The following is a 26,990-nucleotide window of genomic DNA, read 5'->3' as shown; positions in this document are numbered from 1 at the left end:
CATGAAAGTGATTGGAACCCAATACTTGTACACTATGTATTTTTTTACTGTCAAATTTCCTGCAACCCCCAGTTTGAAAACCCCTGCACTAGCATATCTCAAATATAACATTTAAAGCTACAAAGCTCTGGTTTTGATACCATGCAGTTTAATTTAATTATTGTGCAAACCATGGCCCAAAATATAACAAGCACCCAGGGTATCATACAGATTCTGTTATTCACATTGTACAATCCTTGCCTCTAGTTTCCTCTTAAACCAAATCCTGCAGTTAATTTTAAGGTTTAATTGCTTCTGAAAGCTAATCTGTCAGTTTCTTCAGAAATATTCCAGTTCAAACCTCTATTTTCTGGGTGTGTGCATTTCTAAAACATGTGCCTATCCCTTTAAATCGGAAGCAGCTATGCTACAGTGACACGTGTGTGTCCTTTCCTCTGCTCTCACTCAGCTGTTTGAATTGATGACAGATGCCTTACAGAAACTGTAGACACACAGTCAAGATATCTCCCATTGAACCTTCAGGTTTCCCTTTTGACCTCTGTAATGACACAATCCACCTCTCAAGTTAATCTGGCCAGTATCTTTCTCAGTGCACATGTAACATACACACATCTTCCTTTCTGAATGTCCTCACACACACACACACACATTGTGTGGCATCTGCCCAACACTACTGCTGAGACTGTGACCTCCAATGCCTCAGCATCCCTGTGGTTGTTTTCTAAACCAATCTGTTCTCTTTTCCTTACTGTCCCCTAACACACACACACACACACACACACACACACACACCCTCCTGCCCCCGCGGTGCAGCTAAACGTCCCTAGTGACACTGAAAAATGTTCCCTCTTTTTCTCTCCTTTCCTTTACACCTGTCACTCCCTTTCTCTTTTTCCTTGCCCTTTACGAGGTGTGTTTCTCCTACAGTATTTCTATCTCCCTTTGTAGCCAACATTCCATCCTTATGCCTCGTCTTTTCCTTTCTCTCTCTCTCTCCTCCGTCTCTGCCACCCCCCTTTGCCTTCATCATCTACCACCCCCTCCCTTTTTTTCCCTGTCTCTCTCTCGTTCTCACTGCCTCTCCCTCTTTCTTGTTCTCACTCCCTCCCTCACTCTGAGGCACTGCAGTAAAGTGTGTTGATAGGATTGAGGTGGTTTTCTCTGCGCTGAGAGAGAGAGAGAGAGAGAGAGAGAGAGACTGCAGCATGCTGCATTGCAATCACACTAGAGCACATGAGAATCTGCCCACAAAAGCACACGTGTGTATCCATTCAGCCGTCGGATCCTCCGCAGCACGATGTTTGTGAGTGCGTGAGCTCATTCAAAGAGGGTAACTTGTGTCTTTACGTGTCTAAATCTGCTATCCGCCAACCCCCCCCCCCCCCCAGCCCCCGACATACACGCACATCGGCAACTCCTCCCACTCCTCCGACGAACCCCCATCCACCCAGGTCGACAGCAGGACGGCGTAGCGATTCTGGACGCAGCGCTGAAACCAGAGCTTCGCCCTGACGCGGACGTATACAGGCAGGCAAAGACGCGGCATTTGGTCCTTGTCTCGCCTGAGGGATTATCATGCAGTGTTTTTATGCAGGAAACTGCTGGAGTCATTGCCGCTGAAGATTCTCTAGGAGACTGAACGCTTTTGGTGGGTGTCTGTCCTACGTGTGCGTGCGTACCGGTTGTTTTTTCTGAGCCGTTGGACTGACGCACGGATACTGCAGCAGAACTGCAGGGGCCTGGACGCTAACCTGGAGGACATGAAGACCCAGTGGATCCCCCACCCCTAAGCACCAGAACCCACTGCTGCTGCACATTCTGCTGAGGTGCTGCTCTCTCCTCTGCTCTGGAGATTTTTGGGAAGTGTCTGTGTTGGTGGTGGAGGGGAAGAGGTTTTTCGGGGTGCTGCAATGTTGCTTTGCTATTGAATATACGGGGCCTAGTGCTGTGTGTGTGTAAATGATGGGTAAAAGATTGTGACAGAGTGTGTCTGTGTCGTAGCTGTCTGCTGACTGCTCTGTGCATGTGTGTATGGTATAGCTGAGCAGAGCTCCCAGAGGCCGATAGGATGCTGACAGCTCGCGATGGAGCTCGAGATGAAGCTCAGAAGCTGCACAGGAAATGGATGAAGCACCAGGCCTTCATGGCTGAACTGGCCCGCAACAAAGAATGGCTTGCCAAGATTGAACAGGTGAGTTCAGTTTTTTTTTTTTTTTTTTCAGGTAGATGCTACTTACACAAGGTGCTTTTCAGGTAACTCCATGGGCTCCAATACTTTTCAACACATTGGCTAGTTTATACATGACCACAGTTACTTTGTAAATTTATATAAATATATAAGAATGAAAATATAAGGACGTGTATACACTAGCACTCAAAGGTTTAGGGTCAGTAAGGTTTAAACAAAGAAAACAGAAATTAAAACTTTTATACATCAAGGATGCATTAAATTGATCAAAAGTAGCAGTAAAGACACATAAGATTTATTTTCAAATAAATTCTGTTCTTTTAAACTTTCTATTCATCAAAGATTTGTTTTTAAAATGTATCAAACAAAAATATGTTATATGTAACAAAAATAGCAAGCAGCACAACTGTTTTCAACACTGATAAAAAAAATTTATGTTGTTTATCATGCACCAAATCAGCTTGTTAGAATGATTTCTGAAGGATCATGTGACACTGAAAACTCAAGTAATTTCTGCTGAAAATTCAGCTTTGCCATCACAGGAATAAATTATATTTTAAAATATTTTAAAACAGATAATATATATTTTAAGTAATACTGTTTCACAATATTAGTTTTTACTATATTTTTGATCAAATAAATGCAGGCTTGATGAGCAAAAGAAAATTGGATTACAATATTTAGATAATAAATATAAATGCTTGTCAGACCTTACCTTTACTCTGGGATGTATGGAAATTAATACAGAGCCAAGAGGGATTGTGGGTAAAAAGCAGATTGCATAAGAAGTATGACAGAAAAAATAAGACTTGTGTTAAGGATGAGTGAAGATATATTGAGGATAGATTCAGGATTTGCTAAGTTTGGGTTAATGACAGATTGAGGATCTGTTAAGGACATATTCAGGAATGGTTGAGAATAAATTGAGGAAAGATTCGGTTTTGTTTGTGGATAGGTCGAGGACAGATTTAACATTGGTTGTGGATTAGTTGAGGGCATTTGGTCCTGATTGAGGATGTATTGAGAAAAGATTATTTGATTCAAGATGAGCTGAAGACAGCACAATTTCTTGAAGGGCACTTTCTCACCTTTATTAGTGAAAATGTCTTAATCTTAAAATGAATGGTTATCCACATTTCATACTGTACATTCTAATGTTGTGATGCTTCTTACATTCACTTAAGCATTTGACATTGAAAACAGCTGTTCATTTTAGCTTTTAGTGTCAAGCTCAAGCTGATATTCTCACAAAAAAAACAACAACGAGAAGAAACATTGGTGGTGATAATGGTCATGGAATGCTTGATAGTGGAAATGAAGAGCAGTAGTGGATAGACAAGGCCAGTGGAAAAGAAGGATCCTCTGCTGTCCTTAAGATCATGATGCAACCACACTGTCTTTACATCTACATGTATATTCACATCTTATTTTTAATATCAGTTGCCATTAAATGCTGTATAGCATGTTAAATTACATGTTCTGTTTCAGTTAGTCTATGGTGCTTTATGATGCCCTGCAATACAATATTTGATCCCAGATGACCTGTTCTTATGTGGTACATGCTGTCCTGAAAGATTGCTTATCATGACCTGATACACAACAGTACATCCTGGTGCATCTGATTGGTCATGGTTGGGTTTTAAATGGCACTGTGAAGTGTCTGAAACCATACGGCATCTTGTGGGATGGCAGGGACTTTAATATGATTAGTATGTAAATCAGTCTAAAGGTATAATGGGTATTAGTAAGATATCTCCTAGTATTGCTGATCACAGAAAATAGCAAGGAACCATGTGACATGGTGCATCGTGTGTTGCTGTATGACTGCATAAATGCTGCTACTGCTACTTCTTTTTTCATGCTGACAGTGGGTGAAAAGCTGATGTACAGGCATGAGCTGAATGTTTCCCAAATTATAAATTGTCTCAAAAGTATGTACAAAACCAAGAGTTACCAGAATATGAATCCATTAAATGCTGATATTTCAGGTCCATGGTTTGGCGTGTGTGTTTTTGTGGTAGATGTACATGCTGTGTGGACAAAGATGCAAGCACGTAGTGTTGGTCAAAGCAAGGTTGTGAAGCCATAAGTGAAGATGCTTTGCTAAAGGTTTTTCTGTCTTGATTGAATAGTGTGTTTGTATGTGCTAAACAATCCAACTATGACCAGAAATTTCAGATGCGTTTTGCTGCATAGATGATTTGATGAATAATAACTCAAATGCCTTGTTGATTGCTTGTGGTGGATTTGTGTCACATGTTTGAATTACAGTACTCTGAATAGTTTATTAGATGTTGTGGGCCTGCTATATTTCTGTTTTGGCCTTGTTTTCTCTTCTCATATTTCTTTCCATTTATTACTATTGAAGTTTGCTACTATTTACAGTTCACCAAGGAATAGATGATGTAAGATGCTAAACTCTGTAGCCTTTAGGCTGACTGTACTACTTTGTAATAATTAAGCTAATCTTTATTCAAGCTGATTTTAAATGTCACTTGTGTTTATTTTCTGGTACTTCTGTGTCAGAGCTTGCCTAGAGGAGCAGCCCTTTTACAGGAATTATTAAAGTCAACAATCAGTTTTCAGGCAGCAATCAGGCTGGTTTATGCCCTTACAAATATTTTCATGAGGCAAAAAAAACTTCTGTTAATAGAGATATTTTTTAATGTATGGGACATATGACTGGGAAATATAGCCAAAAATATGACATCTAATATGACAATATATAAAATATATTGATGATGATATATTTTAATATGAATATATTAAAATATTCAATGCAATTAATGCAGCATCCGTTTTTTTTTCTGTCATCCTTTGGCTGCGCTACAGTAGGCTACATGATCACGGTATCTTTCATTCAAGTGCTATTAAACCATTCAAGTGTGAAAAGATGCGCTGTCTGTGAAGCGGCTTTCTGTGAACAAACAAATGAAACGCACACTGAATGCCGCTTCAGACAGCGTGCCTGTGCCACTTTGAGTTCTCTTTCAGCACTCGAACGGACAAAAACACAAGTTATGTCAAAATTCCCGTTTGTTGAGTATCCTCATAAGTCTTAAATGGGTAGAAAAAACCCCATATATATATTAAAGGCACAGGTAAATGTGACATTTATTACAATTGGTGTACAATTTATGTGAAGACTGTTTTAAGCTCACTTAATAAAGTTTTTTATTATAGTAAATTTATAGTATTTTTTAAAGCCTATTTAATGTTAAAATTGATAGCTTTCAGTTATACTGTAATGTTGAATGGCTTTAATTAATGGCTAAAATTGAGAAAAAATCTATTTAATAGAGACATCAGTATCAGTACTTGTGAAAGGATGAAAGGAAAGGAATACAATATAAAAATATATTAAAAACTTTAATGTTAGGTGCAATTAATTACTGAAAAATATGTGATTAATTAGCTAATTTTTTAACCGATTGACAGCACTACTTTATAACCTTATAAAACACAAATCAAATATTACATATAATAAATATTACATGTTAATATTTGTTAAACATTTTTTACTGCAACTTTCTAATCCAGTACAATGAGACTTAAAGGGATAGTTCACCCATTAATTACTCATCCTCAAACAATCCTAGGTGTATATGACTATCTTCTTTCAGACAAACACAATCGGAGTTATATTCAAAAATGTCCTGGCTCTTCCCAGCTTTATAATGGTAGTAAATGGCGGTCCTGATTTTGAAGTCCAAAAAAGTGCATACATCCATCATAAAAGTAATCCATATGACTGTATGGATTAATAAAGGCCTTCTGAACCAAAGCAATGATTTTTTGTAAGAAAAATATCCATAATTTAAACTTTATCAACTAAAATAACTAGCTCAAGTCGACTTACACCAAAAGAGTAACCACTGATACGATGTAGGATGTAGGAGTATCGTAAGCTTTGACGCCTCTTCAAACAAATAGGGCTGGTCAACAAACTCAAGCTCCTCTTCTCTTAAACCGAAATCCTCCAACATTTCTCTTTAACAATTCTCATTTTAGATTTCTAATTTTTAACTGGTGTTTTGTTTTGCTCTGTCCTCAATACGTCATGCGTCAGGTCAGAGGTCACTCTTTGTCCATAAATTGATGCATACGGCCGTCTGTCGGAAGCCAGTTTTTTTAGTTTATAGAGTTTAAAATATGGATATTTTTCTTACACAAATGCATCGCTTCGCTTCAGAAGGCATTTATTAACGCCCCCCCCCCCGTGTGGAGTACTTTTTTGATGGATGGATGGATGCGCTTTTTTGGAATTCAAAATCAGGACAGCCATTCACTGCCATTTTAAAGCTTGGAAGAGAAATGATATATTTTTAATATAACTCCGATTGTATTTGTCTGAAAGAAGAAAGTCATATACACCTAAGATGGCTTGAGGTTAAGTAAATCATGGGGTAATTTAAAATTTTGGGTGAACTATCCCTTTGATAACATTGCTATTAAAACATCTTTGTCTTAACTCTCCTTACTCGCACAAAAGGATTGCTAGTCTACTAGTGTAAGGACACTTTCTGTAAGAAATGTAATTTGCAAATAAAAAGCAAATTAAAATCATCATCCTTCACTGTTTCTATGTCATGTAAATTGTTATCAATAGCAAAGTCATTGTGAATATATTGTGAATATTCAATGGGTCACCCAGCCCTAATGTAATCTGGATCAGTGCTATATCATGGGTTGCGAAAGCTAATGTCATAGTATGAGATAATATCTTCAATTATAATAAATGGCATGGTTCTTTCTGCTCTTGATCTGTAAATGCCAGTGGAAATCAGTAGCTTCTTGGCTACTCTATGTGGGTGTGAGTCACTCACATGTATCTCCAGGCCTTTTGTGAAACTTGTGATTAATGTTGTTCTGGTACTGCCAACGTTTTCAAACCTCTGTTCGGCCGATTTCAGTAGACCATATCAAACATGCAAACCTATCTCATGAGTGAAATAGCTTTTTATAATCTGAATTCTGCAGTGAATTAGATTCACCAGCAGATGCAAGGGAATACGTATATATGTTGAATATTCTGTGTTATTCTGTGTAAGTTTTTGTCTGAATGCATTGTGCATTTGACTTTGAATTGTCAGACGTTTGCTTGTTCTGTTCAATTTGAAGACGGAGAGTCTAATTCTGCTTTCTGTGCAATCTGGAACATGCTTCCTTTTCTCTCTCTGTTCTTCAGGATTTTGTTTCAGGACTACAGCTGTGTCAGAACTCTTGGATCTGTTTTACAGTTATACAGGTCATTTTAGAATTTAGAATTCTGGCATTTTATTCTGTAGATTTCTAGATGTCTAATTTTAATAATGATCCAATGTTTTTGAAAAAATAAACAATTAATCTAAAAGGAATATGATTGGTTCAAATAAAAAAATTATATTTGATGATGTTGAAATCTTTCATTAATATTCAACAAATCAATTGCTGTTTGAGCTGTGTGAGTTGAAGCTGAAGAGTGAATGAACAACGATAAACTGAAGCGCTGTCTATATATCAGTGTTTCCCACAGGATTTTGTGAAACTGTGGTGGGTGGATCTCGGTCCATCTAAGGGGGTCCGGACAAAGTTTTACTGTGTGTGTATATATATATATATATATATATATATATATATATATATATATATATATATATATATATATATATATATATATATATATATATATATATATACCGTATATATAGGTGTAATGGTACACAGAGTTCAGGGTTCGGTACGTACCTCGGTTTTGGGGTCATGGTTTGATACAAGTTCGGTACATTTACATGTCCGGCACCCAAGGCTTCCCATTTCCAGGATACGCATTTCATTACTGGACTGTAGTGAGACTTACACAACATAAATCAGCACAATGCCAAATTATTTTGTCTCGTTATAAACAACTTAAAATACTCTGTCATTTATTGTCATACAGATAAATGCAAGACATCATTCGAAACTGTAAAGGTTTTTATTTGTGTACACTCACAAAAAAAACAAAAAAACATTGTGCTTTTGTAAAATAAAGAAAACAAACAGGACGCTGCTTTCTGCCGTCCCGGTTTCCTTTTCGTGAAGCTTGTGGAGCGCATCACAAAAAATAATCGTAACTTATCGTATAGACCTTATTCAGAGCAGCGCCATGACAGGTATTAAAGCGAGACTGTGAGGGATAGACTTACCTTGTTTTCAATGGCATCTGCTTGGAAAGATATTTTTGCAGTGTTCAAAAACACATTAAAAAACAGTACAACCCACTGAAGAGATATATGTCTATCCCTCACAGCCTCTCTTTCATTCCCGTTAAAAATCAAAGATGGCGCTGCTGTGAATAAGACCTATAGGCTACTAGCAAGCTCTTGCTTGCCATCTGAACTGTTTTGGGTTGGTGGTGCATAGATTGTCTCTTCTTCTTCTGCTCTTTTTCCTGTTGTGGCGGTTAGCAAACAGCGTTGCATTACCACGCAAGCCACCTTCTTGATTAGAGTGTGGATCGGCTGTGACTGACTGTATTCGTCCTCTGACTGTATGCACTGAACCGTGATGTCCATACCGTGGCGGTTCAAGATGAATACATGTACCGTTACACCCCTAATATATATACAGTATACATAATAAACTCAATATTACAAATTACATTTGCACAAATTAGCTTGACTGTGCAAGTCAGAATTTGCAACTCCCATTGTAAATGCGCTCTTATCAAAAACTGCACAAAAAGGGCAACTGAATCACAAATAATCTACAAAATTCTATTACAAGAATGTTCTGATTATACTGTTATGTAAATGACAGACTGGCACGGCTTGCACTTTATTGTATTTTCATTAATTTATTTATTGTTTTACCCGATCATCGTTTTTTTATGATCAATCACTGCTGTCACTTTCAAGTACTTGGGTACTTGTGCCCATACCTAAACCAAATGTTTTAATTTTTTACTATTGAATTGTGAGCTAAATCCACAGAATTTAAGAAACATAATAAAACATTATTATAAGCTTAATTATCTCAAATTCGTAAGTTCACAAGTTTCATATTATCCTTAATCATTCCTCAGAATTTGTTCAAATCTAATCTCTTGAATGTAGAATCTCTTGAGACCTGAGAAACAGTAGAAGCAATGACACCATGTCCCGCTGTGATTGGAGAACTTTTTTGGAAAAGATCCGGTCCCCTCCCCTTCCCCCACTTCCAGACTCACCCAGCTCAGCATCCTCAATGACAGACAGCTGGACCAGTCACGGGACATCCATCTATCTATCTATCTATCTATCTATCTATCTATCTATCTATCTATCTATCTATCTATCTATCTATCTATCTATCTAGTCAGTCTATCTATCTATCTAGTCTGTCTGTCTGTCTGTCTGTCTGTCTGTCAGCAACCAGTCAGACCTCCCCAGCAACCAGCTCAATCAGCTAGTGCTGATCCCCTGCAACGCTTAGCAATCAGCTAGAAAATTCTAACAGCCAGCTAAGACACCCTAGCAATGCCTAGCAACCAGCCAGGACACCTTAGCAGCTCCCAGCAACAAGCTAGAACAATCTAGCAATGCTTAGCAATAGTCAGAACTCCCCAGCAACCAGCTCAAACACCTTAGCAACCAGCCAGATCACCTTAACAACGCTTAGCAACCAGCCAGAAAATTCTAGCAGCCAGCTAAGACACCCTAGCAATACTTAACAACCAGTCAGAATACCTTAGCATCCAGCTAGGACCATCTATCTAGTTTTTCATTCCATCTTCATACTCATTCCCTTCTCCTTCATCTTTGTGTTTTCCATCCAAACATCCGATTTTTCCTGTTTCTTTCTCCGCTCCCTCTATCTTTTTGTTTCTCCCCGTTTCTATCTGTCTTTGTGTTTCTCCATCTGTTTCTCTGCCTTCTCTCTCTCCTTCTCTCACACACTCTGCAGTACAGGGGAGCAGGCGACTTGTGCCAAAAGGAGAAATGCTGCACTGCATTATGAAACACAAATGCACACACGTGTGGACACGCACACGTGTACACACACACACAGTGACGGCTCTGTGACGGAAAGAGGGATGTAGATCGCTTTGAAAAGAGATTCAGGAGTGAATTTAATTTCATGTGTCACTGCAGGGAAGAATGAACCTTTACACACTGATGCAGAGAGAGAGAGAGAGAGAGAGAGACAGTGAGTGTGTATGCGTGTATGTATATGTATAAATATATATGTGTGTGTGTGTGTGTGTGTGTTTCTGTCAGGACCACTACCGTCAAATATGATTGACAATTAGCATACAGTTTGGATTGGCGGAATGGTTCCGTTCTGGGCGAGAACTCCCTGCGCATCCATGCAGCCTAGCATGGATAAGAGCAGGGAGAGCAGCAATAATCCCCCTTGGGGTAAACAGAACAGAACCAACATGAATGATTGCAAATATATTTAATTCAAGATTTTAAAGTACAACATTATTCAATAATTATTCTGATTCAAGGGGAATCAGAATGTCAAATCCTGACTGGGCGAGAGGAGGAGCTGGGGATGGAGGAGGGTAATTAGCTCCTGAGAACGCGATAGCTGCTGATAATACTGAAGGAGCTTATATACGTATGGTGATAGGCGTCGTATTCCTATAGGTAGATGTGGATCAGCTGAGGGTCAGCTGATGCGAGCTTGACTAACGTGACCTGCCAGAACTAACGCTACGCTTGATGTGTGTGCCCGCCCTATTTTAAGAGGTTGGACTTCAGCCATGGCTCTGAAGAGACAGATACTCTCTTTACTTTGATCTCTTTCCATCTTACACATACACACTCAGGCAAGGATGATGGTTGAGGGCCAGAGCAGTAACAAGTCCATGGATTATGTTACATTTGTGTGTGTAGGAGGGCGAGGAGCTGATCCAGGAACAGCCTGAGTTGCGATCGGTGGTGGAGGTAAAGTTGAAGGAAATCAGAGAGTGCTGGTCTCACCTGGAGAACACCACCAAAGTCAAGGCTCGCCAGCTCTTTGAAACCCAGAACCACCGCACTATCGACCTCCCCACCAACAACCTCAGCGACCTGGACCAGCATCTCAACGTCATACAGGAGCAGCCGCCCACACTAAGCTCCGCCCAGACCACTCAACCCACCCTCCTTCAGCCCCGGCCCACTTTCAGCCAGCAGCTCCAGAGGATACAAGTGAGACCAGAAACAGCCACTAAATGATATTTCTTGATTTGGCAAATTGCATGTCCATTTGTAATTTCACTTTATCCACATATCTTAGTCGTTGGAAGCCCAAATGCAGCTTTATCATGGTGTTGGTGAAGTCAGGGGCAATACTGATCCCCGGAGACCAGAAGTAGAAGAGCAAGGAGGTGTGGTGGAGACCCGAATTGTGCGTCTTATTGAGCCTCTGAAGGAAAGGAGGCGGATCCTTCTTGCCTCAAAAGAAATGCACCAAATCACCCAGGACCTGGAGGAAGAGATTGTGAGTGTTTCTTTCTTTTCTCCATTTAGTTTGTGGTGCTTCCTATTACTATTTGCTCATTGCTCATTTAAGTATTAAGATTTGCACATATTGTGCTTTGGACATAATGCATATCTTAAATTATTCTGCTTGTTAAGGAGTGAAGTTATTACTTTTCTAAGCAATAGAAGAGCAGAAAAAGGTAAAAAAATGTCCAGCTTAATAATCACTTAGTTACTCCCTCGTAAGTTAGCTATTAACTCTCAAATCCTTGCAATTGCATAAGGACATTCTAAACAAACTTAAGAACATAGGGCTGCACGATTTTGGGAAAAATCGAATTGTGATTTTTCTGAAAAAAATTGTGATTGCAATTTTAAAAAAGTTCCAAGTTTGCTGTGCTTGTTTTTACTTTGGCTGTGAATATATATTTCACTGTGAAATAAAAAATAGATTATTTAAGAAAAATATAATAATTTTATTTTACAATATAACTGTAAAATTACAGTACTAAAATTATGTCTGTTTTCATTTATTAATTTTCAAACGTTAAATGCCCAAGCTTTTATTTTGAGAAAAAGACGTTTTTATTTCAACCCTGTCAGAAAACCTTAACAACTGCATAGCTATTCCTTGGTAACTACTCACAAGTTCATGAAACAATTTGTATGTACTTTTACTATACCTAAAGGCCTCTATTTCTCTATTTTTTTTTTTTTTTTTTTGTAGATATGGATTCAGGAGCGGTTACATTTGGCCTCATCTACAGAATATGGGACCAATCTGCAGAGTGTCCAGCATTTATTCAAAAACCATGAGGTGGGAGTTACAAACCTGTTGTCAGTAAAACTGTTGTCTCCTTTTCTGAACTCTGATGTTGGACACAATTCTGGGACATTCTCAGACAGGTAGTGTGATAAAGAATAAAGACAATCACTGTGGGATATGCTCCGTTTTTACAATTAGTCACACTAAAGTAATGTGTTAAATTAACATCTTTAATTTTAAGCCTGAAGTCATTATAAATGCCAAAGAATGGACGCAAAATTTCAATCACCTACCCACATTTTTTTTGGGAGAAAGTGTCCATCTAAACAATTTGAAAGTTTAGCTTTGATCACAGTGATTAAACAGTCAATGCTGCTCTTTCCTTTGATACTTTTTGCCTTGTTTTGGGATACCAACTTCTGTAACTTCTACATTGAACAATCATGTATGTTATTTGTACGTTCATAAAATGATGTAAGAGGATATTTCCTGACAACATTCCATAACTATAAGACTATAAAGAGAAGCGGAATAAATAACATAAATAAAATAAATAAGAGGTCTGGGAACTTATTTATCTCAGTGCTGTGTTGCAGGCCAACAGCCAAATAATATATAAATGGCTTGTGGAGTCTGTCAGTCAATTTGGATCGATTATCAGCTACATTTAAAGAAAAAGGGCCATTTACACCAAGGACGATAACTGTACTGATAACTATGAGTTTTTATAATCTTTTTAATTCTATGAGAACAGGGATGCCCACAGCAGACAAGATAACTGCAGCGTGTACTTATAATAAACAGATTGTTATTTTTCGTTGGTATGGATGCTAATATGGTTATTGTTATAGTAATCATTTTTGGTGTGAACTTGCATTAAAAGCCAAACTATTCATTTATTATTACCTTCTTCTTGTTTTTTGATACATCATTAGTCATTTTGCAGATTTCTGGATATTGTTGTGGTTTAAGACTGAGGATATGGTATATGGTATATATTATATACATATATTGGACATGTAGGCGCTGCAGATGGAGATGCAGGCTCGGAGAGGGCGGGTCGAGGAGGTGCTGGACAGGGCAGAGGCCGTTGCTGCCCTGAGGACCCCAGAGGTGGAGCTTGTGCGGGAGGGGGCGGGGCACGTGAGGCAGCTTTGGGAGGTGCTCCAGGTAGAGATGGAACGTCGCACAGTGATGCTGGATGCTGTGAGTCACGCCCAGCAGTACTATACCCAGGCAGCGAAAGCCGAGTCTTGGCTCAGTGGACAGAAGCTTCAGGTCCTCAATGAGGAAAACGGAAACGTATGTACTGTACCTAAAACTCAATCCATCTATCACTTAAATCAGGGGTTTTCAAAGTGGGGTCCAGGAACTCCCAGGGGGCCGCAAGGGAGTGCTAGGGAATCTGTGGACATTTAAAAAAAAAAATAATAATAATAATAAAAAATATTAATTGTATTTAAAAATAAATGAAATTTTGATTACAATATATTTTTAAAAATTCTAATAATAATAAAGAAAATAAAAGAGCGAATAAATAAATAATGCATCTAACAGTACAGTGCTATGAGTAAAAAGTAACAATTAACTTAATAGAAAATAGATATTTTTTTTAATAATATTTAGACATTTATTATATACATTTTTCACAATATAAATTGGGCCTTTATGCAAGAAACTAAATAGATGCCTTTACAATTTTAGGATGGGGGACCCTCTCATGAGAATAATCATATTTTGGGGGTCCATGGAATCTAAATGATTGAAATCCCCTGACTTAATTTTTGCTGTTTTTCATACGTCATTATTCAGCATCATTTAGTTAAGGTATTATAGTGTGTTAATACACTGGCATGTGTATGTGTGTGTTTATTAAAAGTTTTCAGAATAGAGACTATAGAAGGGTTGTAAACTGTAGTTGATACGTTGTGGTCTGTTTGTCTTTCACTTTGTAAACCAAGATATACTCTCTCTCTCTCTCTCTCTCTCTCTCTCTCTCTCTCCTCTTTGTAGGACGAGACCAGCACTCTTAGGTTACTGAAAGAGCAGTTGGCTTTAGAGCAAACAGTAGAGAATTATGCAGAGACAGTGGGCTCACTGTCCCAGCAGTGCCGTCGAATGCTTGAGTTGGGACATCCAGACAGGTAAATATAAATGTCTCATTTACACCAAGTCCAAATCAAGCACACTGCAACAAATCTCTTCCATGTTAATCTGAGTTTTTGGCCTAACTAGCCACGACAGTGGCAGGCTCTACATTTTGTCGGTTTCTTGGTTTCTATTTCTGTTGTATTGTTCTGTGTAGCCCCTCCCACAGTAAAAACTAATTGGTCCAAAATTACATAGCCAGAAGCTGCATTTTACATATGTCAATCACTTGTTCTGATTTGCATAATCAAATATTTGATTGCGCTGTCCATCAGGCTCTGGCATACTATACATACACTACCATTATTGTGGTGAAAACTGAAATGAAAACTTTTATTCAATAAGTATGCATTAATTAGATCAGAAGTGACAGAAAAGACATTTAAAACATTTCTGTTCATCAAAGAATTCTGAAAAAGAATGTATAATGGTTTCCAGAAAAATATTAAACAACGCAGCTGTTTTTAGCATTGATGATAATAAGAAATGTTTCTTGAGCACCAAATCAGCCTATTAGAATGATTTCTGAAAGATCATGTGGCACTGAAGACTGGAGGAATGGCTAATGAAAATTCAGCTTTGCCATTACAGGAATAAATTACATTTTAAAATATATTAATAGAAAACAGTTTGACATTTTTATAAGGATTTACAATATTACTGTTATTACTGTTTTTGATAAAAAAAGCAACCTTGGTGAGCATAAGATACTTCTTTTGAAAACATGAAAAAACAACCGACCACAAACTTTTAAATGGTAGATTTATCGATTTGCAATAAATGGAGTGTGGCCCTCTCTCAGTCTATCTTTTTCTTTCTCAGTGAGCAAATCACCAAACAGCAGGCTCACATAGACCGGCTGTATGTGTCTCTGAAAGACCTGGTGGAACAGAGGAAAACAAAGCTGGAGCAGCAGTACTGGTTGTATCAGTTGAAGCGAGAGGTGGAGGCATTGGAGAAATGGATCTCTGAGAAGGAGGCCATTGCCAGCTCCACTGAGTTAGGCCAGGACCTGGAGCATGTTACGGTATAACCAGCTCACACTTAACTCAGGGATGTAATATACTGACTTCCAGTCAAGATGAAATCAAAATGAACCCAAAATGAATTTGCTTTTCCACTGAAAGAATTTTCCTTTCCTGCTGATGTCCCTTAGACAGGAAATAATATTAACCAATAAACAAATGGCTGTTTAGGCAGTGTTTTAAGCTACTATAAAAAAAATAAAAAATGTCCCTTCTTTCCCCATTGAATATTTTGTTTCACTCAGAAATGTCTCAATTTCTTTGAGCTCATCTCTGACATGTTGTTTTTGTGTTATTTAATTTTCTCAGGTTCTGCAGGGCAGCTTTACTCGGTTCTCCTCTGAGACACGTGCAGTGGGTCAGAAACAGATGGATTCTGTCAATAAGATGGTGAATGAGATGATTGACTGCAGTCACTCTGATGCTGCCACCATCGCCGAGTGGAAGGACGGACTGAACGAGTCCTGGGCGGATCTTCTGGAGCTCATGGAGACCAGAGCGCAGATGCTCGCAGCTTCGTACCAGTTGCACAAGTTCTTCACTGACTGTCAGGAGGTATACAAGCACACATACAACCATAAAGCATGTTTTTTAAACACATTCACAGTTAATTGACATATTGAAGGATCATCAATGTATCTGTGTTTTGTAGGTGCTGGTCCAGATTGAGGGAAAGATGAGACAGCTGCCAGAGGTGAGGTCCTGTCAGGTGAGCTCGGCCAACCCTGGCACACTGCAGAGACTTCTGCACTCTTTCGAGCATTCCCTGCAGCTGCTGGTCTCGCAGGTAAGACTCACACTTACACACACTCACACAAAACAACAACACCTGTTCTGACCAGGTGCAGCCGCCACGATAAATAAGTGTTTCAACTGGTTCGTCCTCCTGACCCAGCAAGGGGTGGTTCCCATTTCAGCCAATGAGCACAATAAACACAGTTACAACCATCACAGAGTGCTGAATACTTTAAAGTCGACATGAAACGGAGTGAAACGGCTTCTCGAACAAGAAAAAATGTAGGATGGGACTTCATATTGTCTATTGGGAATTGATTGGATTGTTGTAGTTTGCTATTGCTGTGATCTCATGTGAGTGACAGGTTGCGCTCTCATGCCAGTAAACAAGTAAACAACGGAGGAGAGAAGAGGGAGAGGGAAGTTATTTTGATTAAAGATTATGAAGGCACATGATTTAAAAAATAAAAATGTGTACAGGTAAATCATTTAATAATGTATATTCCTACATGTATATTCCATAAAAATTCCATAAATAAATAAAAATTGTAAAAAATAATATTTCATAATTACTTTAACCAATCAGAATAAGTTAAGAGGGAAACAAGTAGCTTTTAATTCAATTAAATTTAAATTATGGTTAGTTTTAGTTTTAAGTCAAGTTGTAATAAAAGCATTTGCTTAATAACAAATACCTTTGTTTTTACCTTTGCCCCCTCAGGTGCGCCAACTACAAGAAAATGCAGCTCAGCTGCGTGCAATTTACGCCGGGGAGAAGGCAGATGCCATTTTTTGCCGTGAGCAGGAAGTGATGCAGGCCTGGAAAGAGCTCCTCGTTGCATGTGAGGGCAGCCGTGTGCAGGTTACCACTGTAACCGATAAGATCCAGTTCTTTGCTGTGGTGCGAGAACTGAGCATGTGGATGGATGGAATCATGGGACAGATTGGCTCGAATGACGATGCCAGGTACCAGATCATTTATAGAACTATCGGAATCATCCTGAATATACCGTTGGATTTAAATTTTAAACCAATCACGATAGACAATGTTCATCAGGATAATGTGTGTGCATGTTTCTTGTTTGTGTCTGGGCGTGGGTTTCGGTGTTGGGTGGGTCCTTGTGTACGTGTCAGGGACCTCTCTGTGCTGGAGGGCATGATGTCCCAACATCAGATTTTGAAGAGCAAGATAGATAACAAGAGCAAGAACTTTGTGCATTGCGTGGAGATGGGAAAGATGCTGCTCGCTGCACGCAACCCTGCAGCTGAAGAGGTAGACACATACTCAAACACTGAACCATTTATGTGCACACCTTAAAGGGATAGTTCACCCAAAAATTCTGTCATCATTTACTCACCCTCATGTTGTTCCAAACCTATATGAATTTCTTTGTGAAGAATGAAGGTAATGAAGATATTCTGAAGAATGTTTGTAACCAACAAATGTTTGGTTACAAACATTCTTCAAAATATCTTCTGTGTAAAGCAGAACAAAGAAACTCATACAGTTTTGGAACAACGTGATTAAATAATGACAGAATTTTCATTTAATCTCATTTAACACATACATAAAACCAGAGAAAACCAAAGAAGTACCAAAAAACTTTACTGTGTTTTAATCACTATGTATTTTAAAACTTTATTGTTAAAAAAATGTTTTTTTAAAGTGTCACTTGATCCTTCTGAAATCATTTTAATAAAAAAAAATCAGTAGTGTAAAGATCTAAGGATATAATTTTCTTCTTTTTGTTATGTGACAGTCAAATTAAATACATTTTGAAAGACATGGTTTAAAAAAAAGCCATTGTTTTGGTGCTATTCCTTCGTGGCGCACCTTTGCATTGAATAGGCTACACCCATTTTGTGCCCCTGCATAAAACATGGATAATTTGCCATCCGTGTTCTGCTCATAAATGATTATAATATCTATACCCTCTGATCCAGGTAAAGGAAAAGCTGGAATATGTCATGGCAAAGCAGAAAGACCTGAATGAGCGATGGGAACAGCACTGGGAGAAGCTTCAGCAAGGTCAGTGATAACTTTGTTGTAACATCACGTCAAATGTCTGCCAGTTTAATCCTCCTTCAGAGTTATCCATAAGCTCTATTTGTGCCCTCCAGCCCAGCAGAGGCTGCAGTCTACCCAGCCAGGATTGGCAGAGCAGTCCTGGCTCACAATCAAAGAACCAATCACTCCAAACACTCGTGAGACAGGGGGCGGGACAGACGAGGTAGAGGAGCTGATTCGCCGGCATGAAGCATTCAGGAAAGCCGCAGCCACATGGAAGGACCATTTCAGCTCATTACGACAGGTCATTATGGAAACAAAGACTTATAAATAATATAAAATGAAGAACTAAACACTCATTGACTCTTTGTTTAACATTCTCTTTCTCCTCCATCTGCAGGCAGAGAAGATGAAGGAGGAACTGAACAAGCCACCTTCTACCTCCTCTCTCCTCAGCAGGCAGATGTTCCCTCTCTCCTGTCTTGTGCCCAGCTCCTCTTCCTCATCCTCATCCTCCTCTCTTTTCCGTAACCCTCTTCAGGACTCACTTCTGGAGTCCAAGCCTGGGCCGGACCTCATGCACGGCACAGAACACATGGTGGCACACACACTCGCTCAGCGGCTCGGGTCCACCCTGAACCCCTACACGCCCATTATGAATGGCTCCTCCTACCACGGGCTAAACCAGCCACCAGGGGTTGTGGCGGAGGGGCTTTTCTACCATGGGCTAAAACAACAGGGTGTTTCAGGGTTGGATAATTCCAACTATCAGGGGTTAAACCAACAAGTTGGTGTCTTGGGGGTGAACAGCTCCAGCTACACTGGACTAAACCAACAGGGTGTTTTAGGAGAGGATGGCTCCAGCTACCATAGCCTGAACCATTTAGGTGCTGTGGGGGTGGTAGAGCCCAAAACAGGATATGCTTGGCAACACCTGAAAGCTGACTGCTTTCAGCCCAAAATCAACCACATTCACAAAGCTGTTCCACCTTTACTGGAGGCTCACCGAGCTCAGCTCGCCAGTGGAGGAGCAGGCGTCCCAGCTCCTCCTATGGGCCTGGACCCCTCCCTGGAGATGATCCACAGCCGTTTACAAAGAGACCCCCGGGGAAGCCGCTCCGACCCGCAGATGGATCACCTGCGGCGGGAGAGAGAGTACCGGCTTGGCCGACAGACCTCCAGCGAGCAGGAGATCCAGGCGCGACTTAACGAGCTCCCGATGATTGTAAGGCAGGAGCGTTACCGTCGAAGACTGGAGAGACAGTCGTCCAGTGAGCAGGAGGCCAGTGGTAGGCAAAGAGTACAGAAACATGACTCCAGCGATGCAGAATCTGGGAAAGAGCCGTCCGACAAGAAACCATCTGGGTGAGTGTGTATATGTGTTTGTTTGGCTATAGTTTGGACCAAAACCTCCTTTCTGTGATGTCCTTAAAGATAAAAAGAATTCATAAATGAAGTAAAGGAAATGTACATTTTTTAAATTCTAAAATGCATTAGCTTTTAGAGGTGTGTTTAGGGTTTGGGTTAATGTTAAAGATCCCCACGAGGAGAGTAAAACCTGAAGTCAGCCAACAGTTTCAATGAAGCTTAATAAACAAACCAAGTAATGAGCAGTGCTGTAATTGTTAACTAAAAATATTAAAAATATTTTTTGTTAATTGAAATAAAGTGGGAATAAAGTAAAGTATATAAATATTAGATGGAAAACTAAAATTAGAAATGTTTCCTTTGTAAAAAATTACTACAACTAAAACTGAAATAAAAATATAAAAACTAATAAAAATGACATAACAAAATTACAAAAACTTAAACGGAAAAAAAAATATAAAAACAAATGCTAAACCAAATATAAATATTTCTATAACAATGTGTACAATATAATACTGAATAATGAAATATAAATGATAATGAAAATATAAAAAAACTGAAAGTTTGCAGTGAGGGTTATGTCTATGGTTAAGATTTAGAAACTATAATGTCTATGATTAAGATTTAGAAACTATAATTAATTCAATATAAAAGCATGAAGTTAAAAGAAAGTCCCTACAATGAAAAAATAACAAATCTGTCAATGTGTGTGTTCTTATCTGTATATGGGTATCTAACTTCTAAGTTGGCTTTCTCATCTTTTTTAGGGAGAAGCGTTCCACTATGGCTGAGATTGTTGAGCAAGTGCAGGAGAGAGAAGCTTGCCATGTATGTGTCATGTGTCTGTACTGAATTTAATATTTGTCATAAATTTAATTCACATCATACATCCCATTCCCCATCACCATTTTAATGCGTCCTCTAAACAATTAGTAATACACTACGTTCAAAAGTTTGGGGTTGGTAAGATTTGTTCTTTTTTGAAAGAAGTCTTTTCCAAGGCTCGCCTTTGAATACATTTTCAAATGTAATTTATTTCTTTAATGGCAAATCTGATTTTATTAGCAGCCGTTACTCCAAGTCTTCACTGTCACATGATCCTTCAGAAATAAATTCTAATATGCTGATTTAATGCTCAAGAAAATAGCTCAATATTATCAATGTATTGGATCCCTGCTGAATAAAAGTATTAATTGCTTTATAAAAAACTTGCTGACCCCAAACTGATTGGTAGTGTATGTTCAGGTTTCTCTTTACTTTTAAATCAGTTCACACACCACTGATTAAAAGGTTTAGGGATTTTGTGCCATTTGTATCATTCAAAGTCGAAATAAGAGTAGACTTACTGCAGGTACAGTGCCTCTGGAGTATCTTGGTCTTGCTCAAGGGCACAGTGGTGATAGAGCAGAATTGTGATCTCAGCTCAGACTCTTAAGCATCTTTATACATTTAATTAGTTAGATTGATCTTATGCAAACTTTGATTTAGCTGTATGCAGATATAAGTGAAAGTGTGGTACAGTATGTGCATATATTTTTATAAGCAAAGGAAGCACTTGAATGTCATGCAAAACACACCTAATTTTCATATACACGCATTCAGTATCAACAAACGGTTCGTACATGCACAAAGAATATCTTCTTTTTCAGGCGAAGGGAGAGGCGTACAGACCATCCAGTAGCCTCTCTGCACCAGGGAGCCGTCTGGATCGCCCTCGAGCTCGTGACCGCCCCAAACCACGGCGAAGACCTCGTCCAAAAGAACCCGAAGAGCCACGGAGGTCCCGTTCTGCGCCCGCTCAGGGTGCCCCATCCACACCTCAGCCTCCTACCCACACTGTCTCACACGAGGGCTTCTTGTACAGGAAACACGAAGAGGAGGGGAAAGAGAGGAGCCCAAACAGGTTTGTTTCTTACTAGCTGTTAATGACTAGTAACTGATTGCAATGTCCTGAAATGATCTTTAGCTTTATTCTGATCATTATAATCTTATGAATAATCTAAATGCTTTTCATCGCTACTGCTAATACAATAGAAATCATGTTACCTAGCTATTAGCTAATTATGTTAATTCTATCCACAAATAACAATGTGTTCAGAATATCATGCATATTGTTAGATAGTAAAGAAACACAGTCTGCAAGTATGAATTACATTAATTGATGTACATTAAATTGTTGCTGCATGACCTTCAACCTACAACTCTAAAAGCTAGAGGTAGATTACATTCTGGTACAGTTAATGATGTACATTGAATGAGCTCTCACTGAATATGATGAATTCAGTGTGATATTAACCCTTTTTACATACTTAAAATATACTACGTGCAGTATAGGGTTCCGTTTACGTACGGCATACTGAGGTTCATTTCAAATGTAATAGGAATAGTCAAAGATGTAATATTCAAGATTGTGGGACCAAATTTATTTTTATGTAATTTAAAACCCATACTGATCAACTGTTGTTCTGAATATTGGGGACTTGGGGTCAATGGTGGTCATGGCCCTGTGAATAGTAGTAATGCTTGTCTGATAATAACAATACTAAATGCCTTGGTATGGCCTAATAACTCACAAAGTTATTTCTAACCTTTTGCACCTCCTGCAGCAAGTCGTGGGTTAATATGTTCTGCGTACTCAAACAAGGGGAGATCGGTTTCTACAAGGACGCACGACACAAGACCACACCCTTCAACGATGAGCCACTTCTCAACCTGGCCATCTGCGAATTTGACACTACCAACGGATACAAAAAGAAGAAGAATGTCTTCATTCTCAGGTACAACTGATCTTTAATAATGCTGCTTTGCCTGCTAATCTTCAAAAAACAATGGCAGACAACTATGCAGGAAATGTACTTTCAGTAAACATTCCATTAAAGACCTGTTTTTGTGTTGATTTATTTTCTATTGAAACAGAAAGATATGGGGCAGGACATACTGAAGGATTGACTTAAAGGTGCAATGTGTGATATTTCTGAGGATCTATTGACAGAAATGCAATATAAGATCCATAACTATGTTTTCAGTGGTGTATAAAGACCTTACTAAATGAACCGTTATGTTTGTATTACCTTAGAATGAGTCATTTATATCTACATAACCGCGGGCACCCCCTTCTATGAAGGTCGACATATTGTGACATCATGTTTCTACCGTAGCCGACAGCGAACAAACAGCGCTACAGAGCGCGTTTCGTCACTAACTTGAATGAGAAGCAGCAGAAAAAGACGCAGCAGAATACTCAGGTTGTCCCTGACTCTGCAAACGTGGAGAAAAACATGCTGTCTGAACGACGCCTCGGACATCGTAACGTTAGCTATTTCCCCTTACCTAGCTGCTTTGATGCTCTTATCCATAGCTCTTATCTTATACTAACTAGCATGGAAACAGGCTATGGTAAAGTCAGTGAATAAAAGACTAACACAATGATGAACAAGTAAAAATAATCGCAATAACATGTGGTTTTACTGAATAATTAAGTAAATATAATTTAATATAAAATAAAATATAAAGAAACCTCATTGCTTGACTTGCTACTCTCTGCTGACTCAGACGACGACATCTTCCGATCCTACGTCGGCCACTGTAGCTTCTCATTCGAGTTTGCAATTTGAAGGATTGGCCTTGAGTGACTGACTGTTTGCAATTCGCAAATCTCACCACTAGATGCCGCTAAAAATCACACACTGCACCTTTAATATTTTTTTTTTTTTAGGCTTTATTACACTACTTTTCAAAAGGTAGTAAGAATCTTTTTTAAACAAATTAATACTTTATTTCAGCAAGGATGCATTCAATTGATTAAAAGTGACAGTAAAGACATTTATATTTTTACCAATAATTTATATTTCAAATAAATGCTGTTCTTTTGAACTTTTTATTCTTTCTACGGAATCTTGGGGAAAATGTTGCACAGTTTACACAAAAATATTAAGCAACACAATTGTTTTCAACAATGATAATAATAAGAAGAAATGTTTATAGAGCAGCAAATCAGCACATTAGAATGATTTCTGAAGAATCATGTGACACTGAAGACAAATTCAGCTTTGCATTACAGGAATAAATTACATTTTAAAATATAATAAAATAGATAAAAAACGTACAAACGAAACATTTAAAAATCTAACCCACTCCAAACTTTTGGACGGTAGTGTACAGTACCGTATGTCAAAGCCACAAACTCTTAACTTCATATGATCTTCCCCTTTTAACACCTTTTCCATATATTTATGTGTTTCTAATTTATGTGTTTCTTATTTTCAGGACCACTGCTGAAGGGGACTACATCTTCCTGGCTAAGGATGAGGTAAAGACAAAGCCCCATCTGAGTGAAAAAAATCAGAGTATTTTGTCTATTGTGGCCCTATTACAAGTGTGTGTGTATGTTCTGTCTCGCAGGAGGATCTGAAAGGTTGGGTCAACAGTATCAACGCAAGCCTGAAAGAGATCGAGGACATTGCCAAGTGGGAGAAAGCCACAAACTCCTCAACTGACCCTGACAAATCAGAGCGCAAGGAGCGTTCTGAAGGGGCGGAGCCATTGGATGGGGCGGAGAGATCAGAGAGGTCAGAGAAGTCTGAGCGTTCAGACCGATCAGATAAAATAGAGGCATCGGACAAAAGCTCAGAAAAGAGGGACGCGTCTGAGAAAGAGAGAGGAGATAGAGGTGAAAGGGAGGAGAGAGAGAGGGGTGAAGGAGGAGACCGGGCGTCCAGGGGTTCCAGGGGTTCCAGGGGTTCCAGCACTTCGGGAAAAAGCAAATGACTCATCTCTCGACACGTTTATTTACTCATCCATCCCTCCATCTTTCCAGAGAGAAGACAGGACTTGCATTTCTCTGTCTCTGTCGCTCTGTTTGTCCTGACAGCCTGATTCCAGGACAGATGTAATTGATTATGTCCCTTGAATGTGTCGATGTGTGTCTGTGTGCGTGTGCCAATGTGTTGAAGAGAACATCTGTGAAAGAATCAGTATATGAACGTATCCCAGCATCAGAGGGCCCGTTCAGCCGCCCTGCTCGACTCTCACAGAAAAGGCACTTTAGATTATTGAGGATGACTATAGCCCTTAATATTTTAGAAGCGTTCTCTTGAAGCAATATATTGTATGTAGTAACCGATACCGCTTGTTTTAGCTGCTCTGCTCTGCTCTGCTCTTCCAAGCGAGTGCGAGAGAGAGAGAGAGAGAGAGAAAGTGACAGAGAGGACTTTCCGAGAGAGAAATCTGGTGCGGTATTAAGATCGACATCCTTACACAGCCCCACACATGCATACGCACACGCACGGTGCATTATGGGAAAATGTTCGGTATGGAACACCATTCTCTCACCTGAGGCCGCACACGTCTTCCACCTGCTGCTCGTAGTAATGGTTTTAATCATGTGTGAGACGCTTCACAGTGCTGAGGTGTGCGTGATTCAGTCCAAACTACACTCGACGAAGTCTCAGTCACAATACGTGAATATAATGTGGCAGTGTGTGTGTGAATACAGCTCCAACCAGAAGGAGCTCAAATGTACTATGTATAATCTCATTGATCGTATTTATTAGGTTATCGTGATACGAATTTAAAGTGCAAGGTTATTCTTCCCTGAACTAAGAGGAAGTACGATCAAACACCCCCCTGTACGTGTACAAATATGCTGCTTTTTATCATCTCTGCCCCCTTACATCACTCTTTGATTGTAAAATTAGTACACATAAAATAGGGTGTCTGTGATTTTGTCATGCTATAAAGAAAAAGATTGTATATATATATATTTGTATATATACTAGTAAACGAGATTTACTTCTATGAACTGCAGCGTCTAATTACAAAAAAATATATATCATTTTTATCAACTTATGAAAATGTAACAAGTTAAAAGTTGTTTTAAAGTGCCCCTGGCTGAATTTAGACGGTAAACATGCGCGTTAGCCGCCTTTTCCGAGATCTCTTGCATATGGAAACGCAACTTTTACTGTTTACGGTTTGTTTTTGGCCAGGGCGAAAGATCAGGATTCTTGTAAAAAGAAAAATGACCATTAAAATACTCATCCGAAACTGTTTTGTGTTTAATTTAGATGTTACGAGAACTGTCTCTTGACAGCAGTTGCAATTAATATTGACAAAGACAATGATATTCCCCCTAAAATAGTTAAAATATATATATGTGCAAATTAGATTTACACAAACAAAAATATCAAAGTAAACAAATCATTTTGGTGAGGTCAAGCTTTTCCTCTCTGGCTCTGTTTTCACCACACAAATCTTATCTTCTAAGCTTTAACTCTAACTGGCCTCACTGTCTATGCAACAAACTAGTCCTGTGAATCTAAATCTGTGAATAATCACATTCATAATTCAACACTGTCAACAAACCTCTGCTTGGAAGATCAACAACATTAGGACTCATCTGATGGATTTTTGTGACAGTTTTTTCTCACTGTGGGTGCCTTATGAATGCATGTAATAAGCAGACGCAGGCACTTCCTCCAGTATTATGTTCCAGATAAAACATGCATTTATGAATTAAATTAGTTTTGATCACTGAAAGCATTGCTTACAGACACTTGACCCCTGATCAGATCCAGTTAAACATGCAATATTGCTGTCACATGACACAACACAACCCCTTATGGCAGCAGAAAACAGCCATGCCCACTCCAGACTGGCTTAGACTTAGTGTGATGGAATCAAATCTGGTTCTGATTGGATGCGTCTTTGATTATAATGCCATAGAAACTGCATAAATGGGGACTACACTTGTTTTGCACTATGTATCTGTGACTGATAAATGTGATTGAATGAATGTCTGTATGTCTCCGTCTAATCTTTGCTGAAGCAAACTCACTCCTGACAACCAGTCAACCAACTCCCCCTCCCAAAGCATAGCCAAAAACTATTAAAAATCATCTGACTTCACTTTCGGACTCTTCTACATAACCAACATTTGTTTCAGTGTGACCTTGACTATGGTCTACCTGCAAAAAGCACAATTTCTCCCCAAACAACAATCTGGAGTATTAAAAGACACTGGATGCTGCCCTACACCATGACCCCTGCATTTCCTAAAGTTGCCACATGAGGTCAGTGTTGCAAAGTCATTGCAGAGCTAAAATACCTTATTTGAACTGATTTTTTTTTTTTTTTAACCCAGAAACGTTGACAGACAGGGTCATAATTACACTGCATATTTATCTGTGATTTTTAGACCGTGTGGTCAGTTTTTGGTTTGCCAAGCCGTTCTTTTTTTCTTTAGCAGTGCTACTCGCTTATCTCCCCAGCTTGACCTCACCAGCAAGTCTATATTTTAATTCATTTATGAAAGAATAAAAAAAAAAAATAAAAAAAAAAA

General features: G+C 38.9%; 1 protein-coding gene across 2 annotated transcripts; it reads left to right on the top strand.

The window, feature by feature from the left end:
* The first annotated feature begins 1,510 nt into the window (after positions 1 to 1,510).
* Positions 1,511 to 26,990, top strand: sptbn4a (spectrin, beta, non-erythrocytic 4a). Of its 2 annotated transcripts, XM_084113822.1 has the most exons (20): positions 1,511 to 1,826; positions 2,041 to 2,191; positions 11,032 to 11,328; positions 11,417 to 11,620; positions 12,329 to 12,418; positions 13,391 to 13,669; positions 14,381 to 14,511; positions 15,338 to 15,542; positions 15,850 to 16,095; positions 16,193 to 16,327; positions 16,997 to 17,241; positions 17,410 to 17,548; positions 18,220 to 18,304; positions 18,397 to 18,587; positions 18,684 to 19,648; positions 20,419 to 20,479; positions 21,301 to 21,554; positions 22,258 to 22,428; positions 23,918 to 23,960; positions 24,053 to 26,990. In XM_084113822.1, the coding sequence occupies exons 2-20, from the start codon at positions 2,069 to 2,071 to the stop codon at positions 24,416 to 24,418; spliced, it is 4,230 nt and encodes a 1,409-aa protein (XP_083969948.1). In that variant the 5' UTR covers positions 1,511 to 1,826; positions 2,041 to 2,068; the 3' UTR covers positions 24,419 to 26,990. The 2 variants fall into 2 exon arrangements, with proteins under 2 accessions (XP_083969948.1, XP_083969949.1); XM_084113823.1 differs by lacking the exon at positions 1,511 to 1,826 and having other exon boundaries at positions 1,941 to 2,191.

The sequence above is a fragment of the Abramis brama genome (assembly GCF_963993115.1).
Source record: "Abramis brama genome assembly, chromosome: 5".
In the NCBI taxonomy this organism is placed as follows: Eukaryota; Metazoa; Chordata; class Actinopteri; order Cypriniformes; family Leuciscidae; genus Abramis; species Abramis brama.
The sequence above is the reverse complement of the archived record's forward strand: the minus strand, read 5'-3'. Positions and strand labels throughout refer to the sequence as shown.

Coding starts and splice junctions, on each gene's coding strand:
- sptbn4a (XM_084113822.1), top strand. CDS start 2,069: ATGCTGACAGCTCGCGATGGAGCTCGAGATGAAGCTCAGAAGCTGCAC. Junction 17,549..18,219: donor GCAACCCTGCAGCTGAAGAG/GTAGACACATAC, acceptor CCTCTGATCCAG/GTAAAGGAAAAGCTGGAATA. Junction 18,588..18,683: donor ATTTCAGCTCATTACGACAG/GTCATTATGGAA, acceptor CTCCATCTGCAG/GCAGAGAAGATGAAGGAGGA.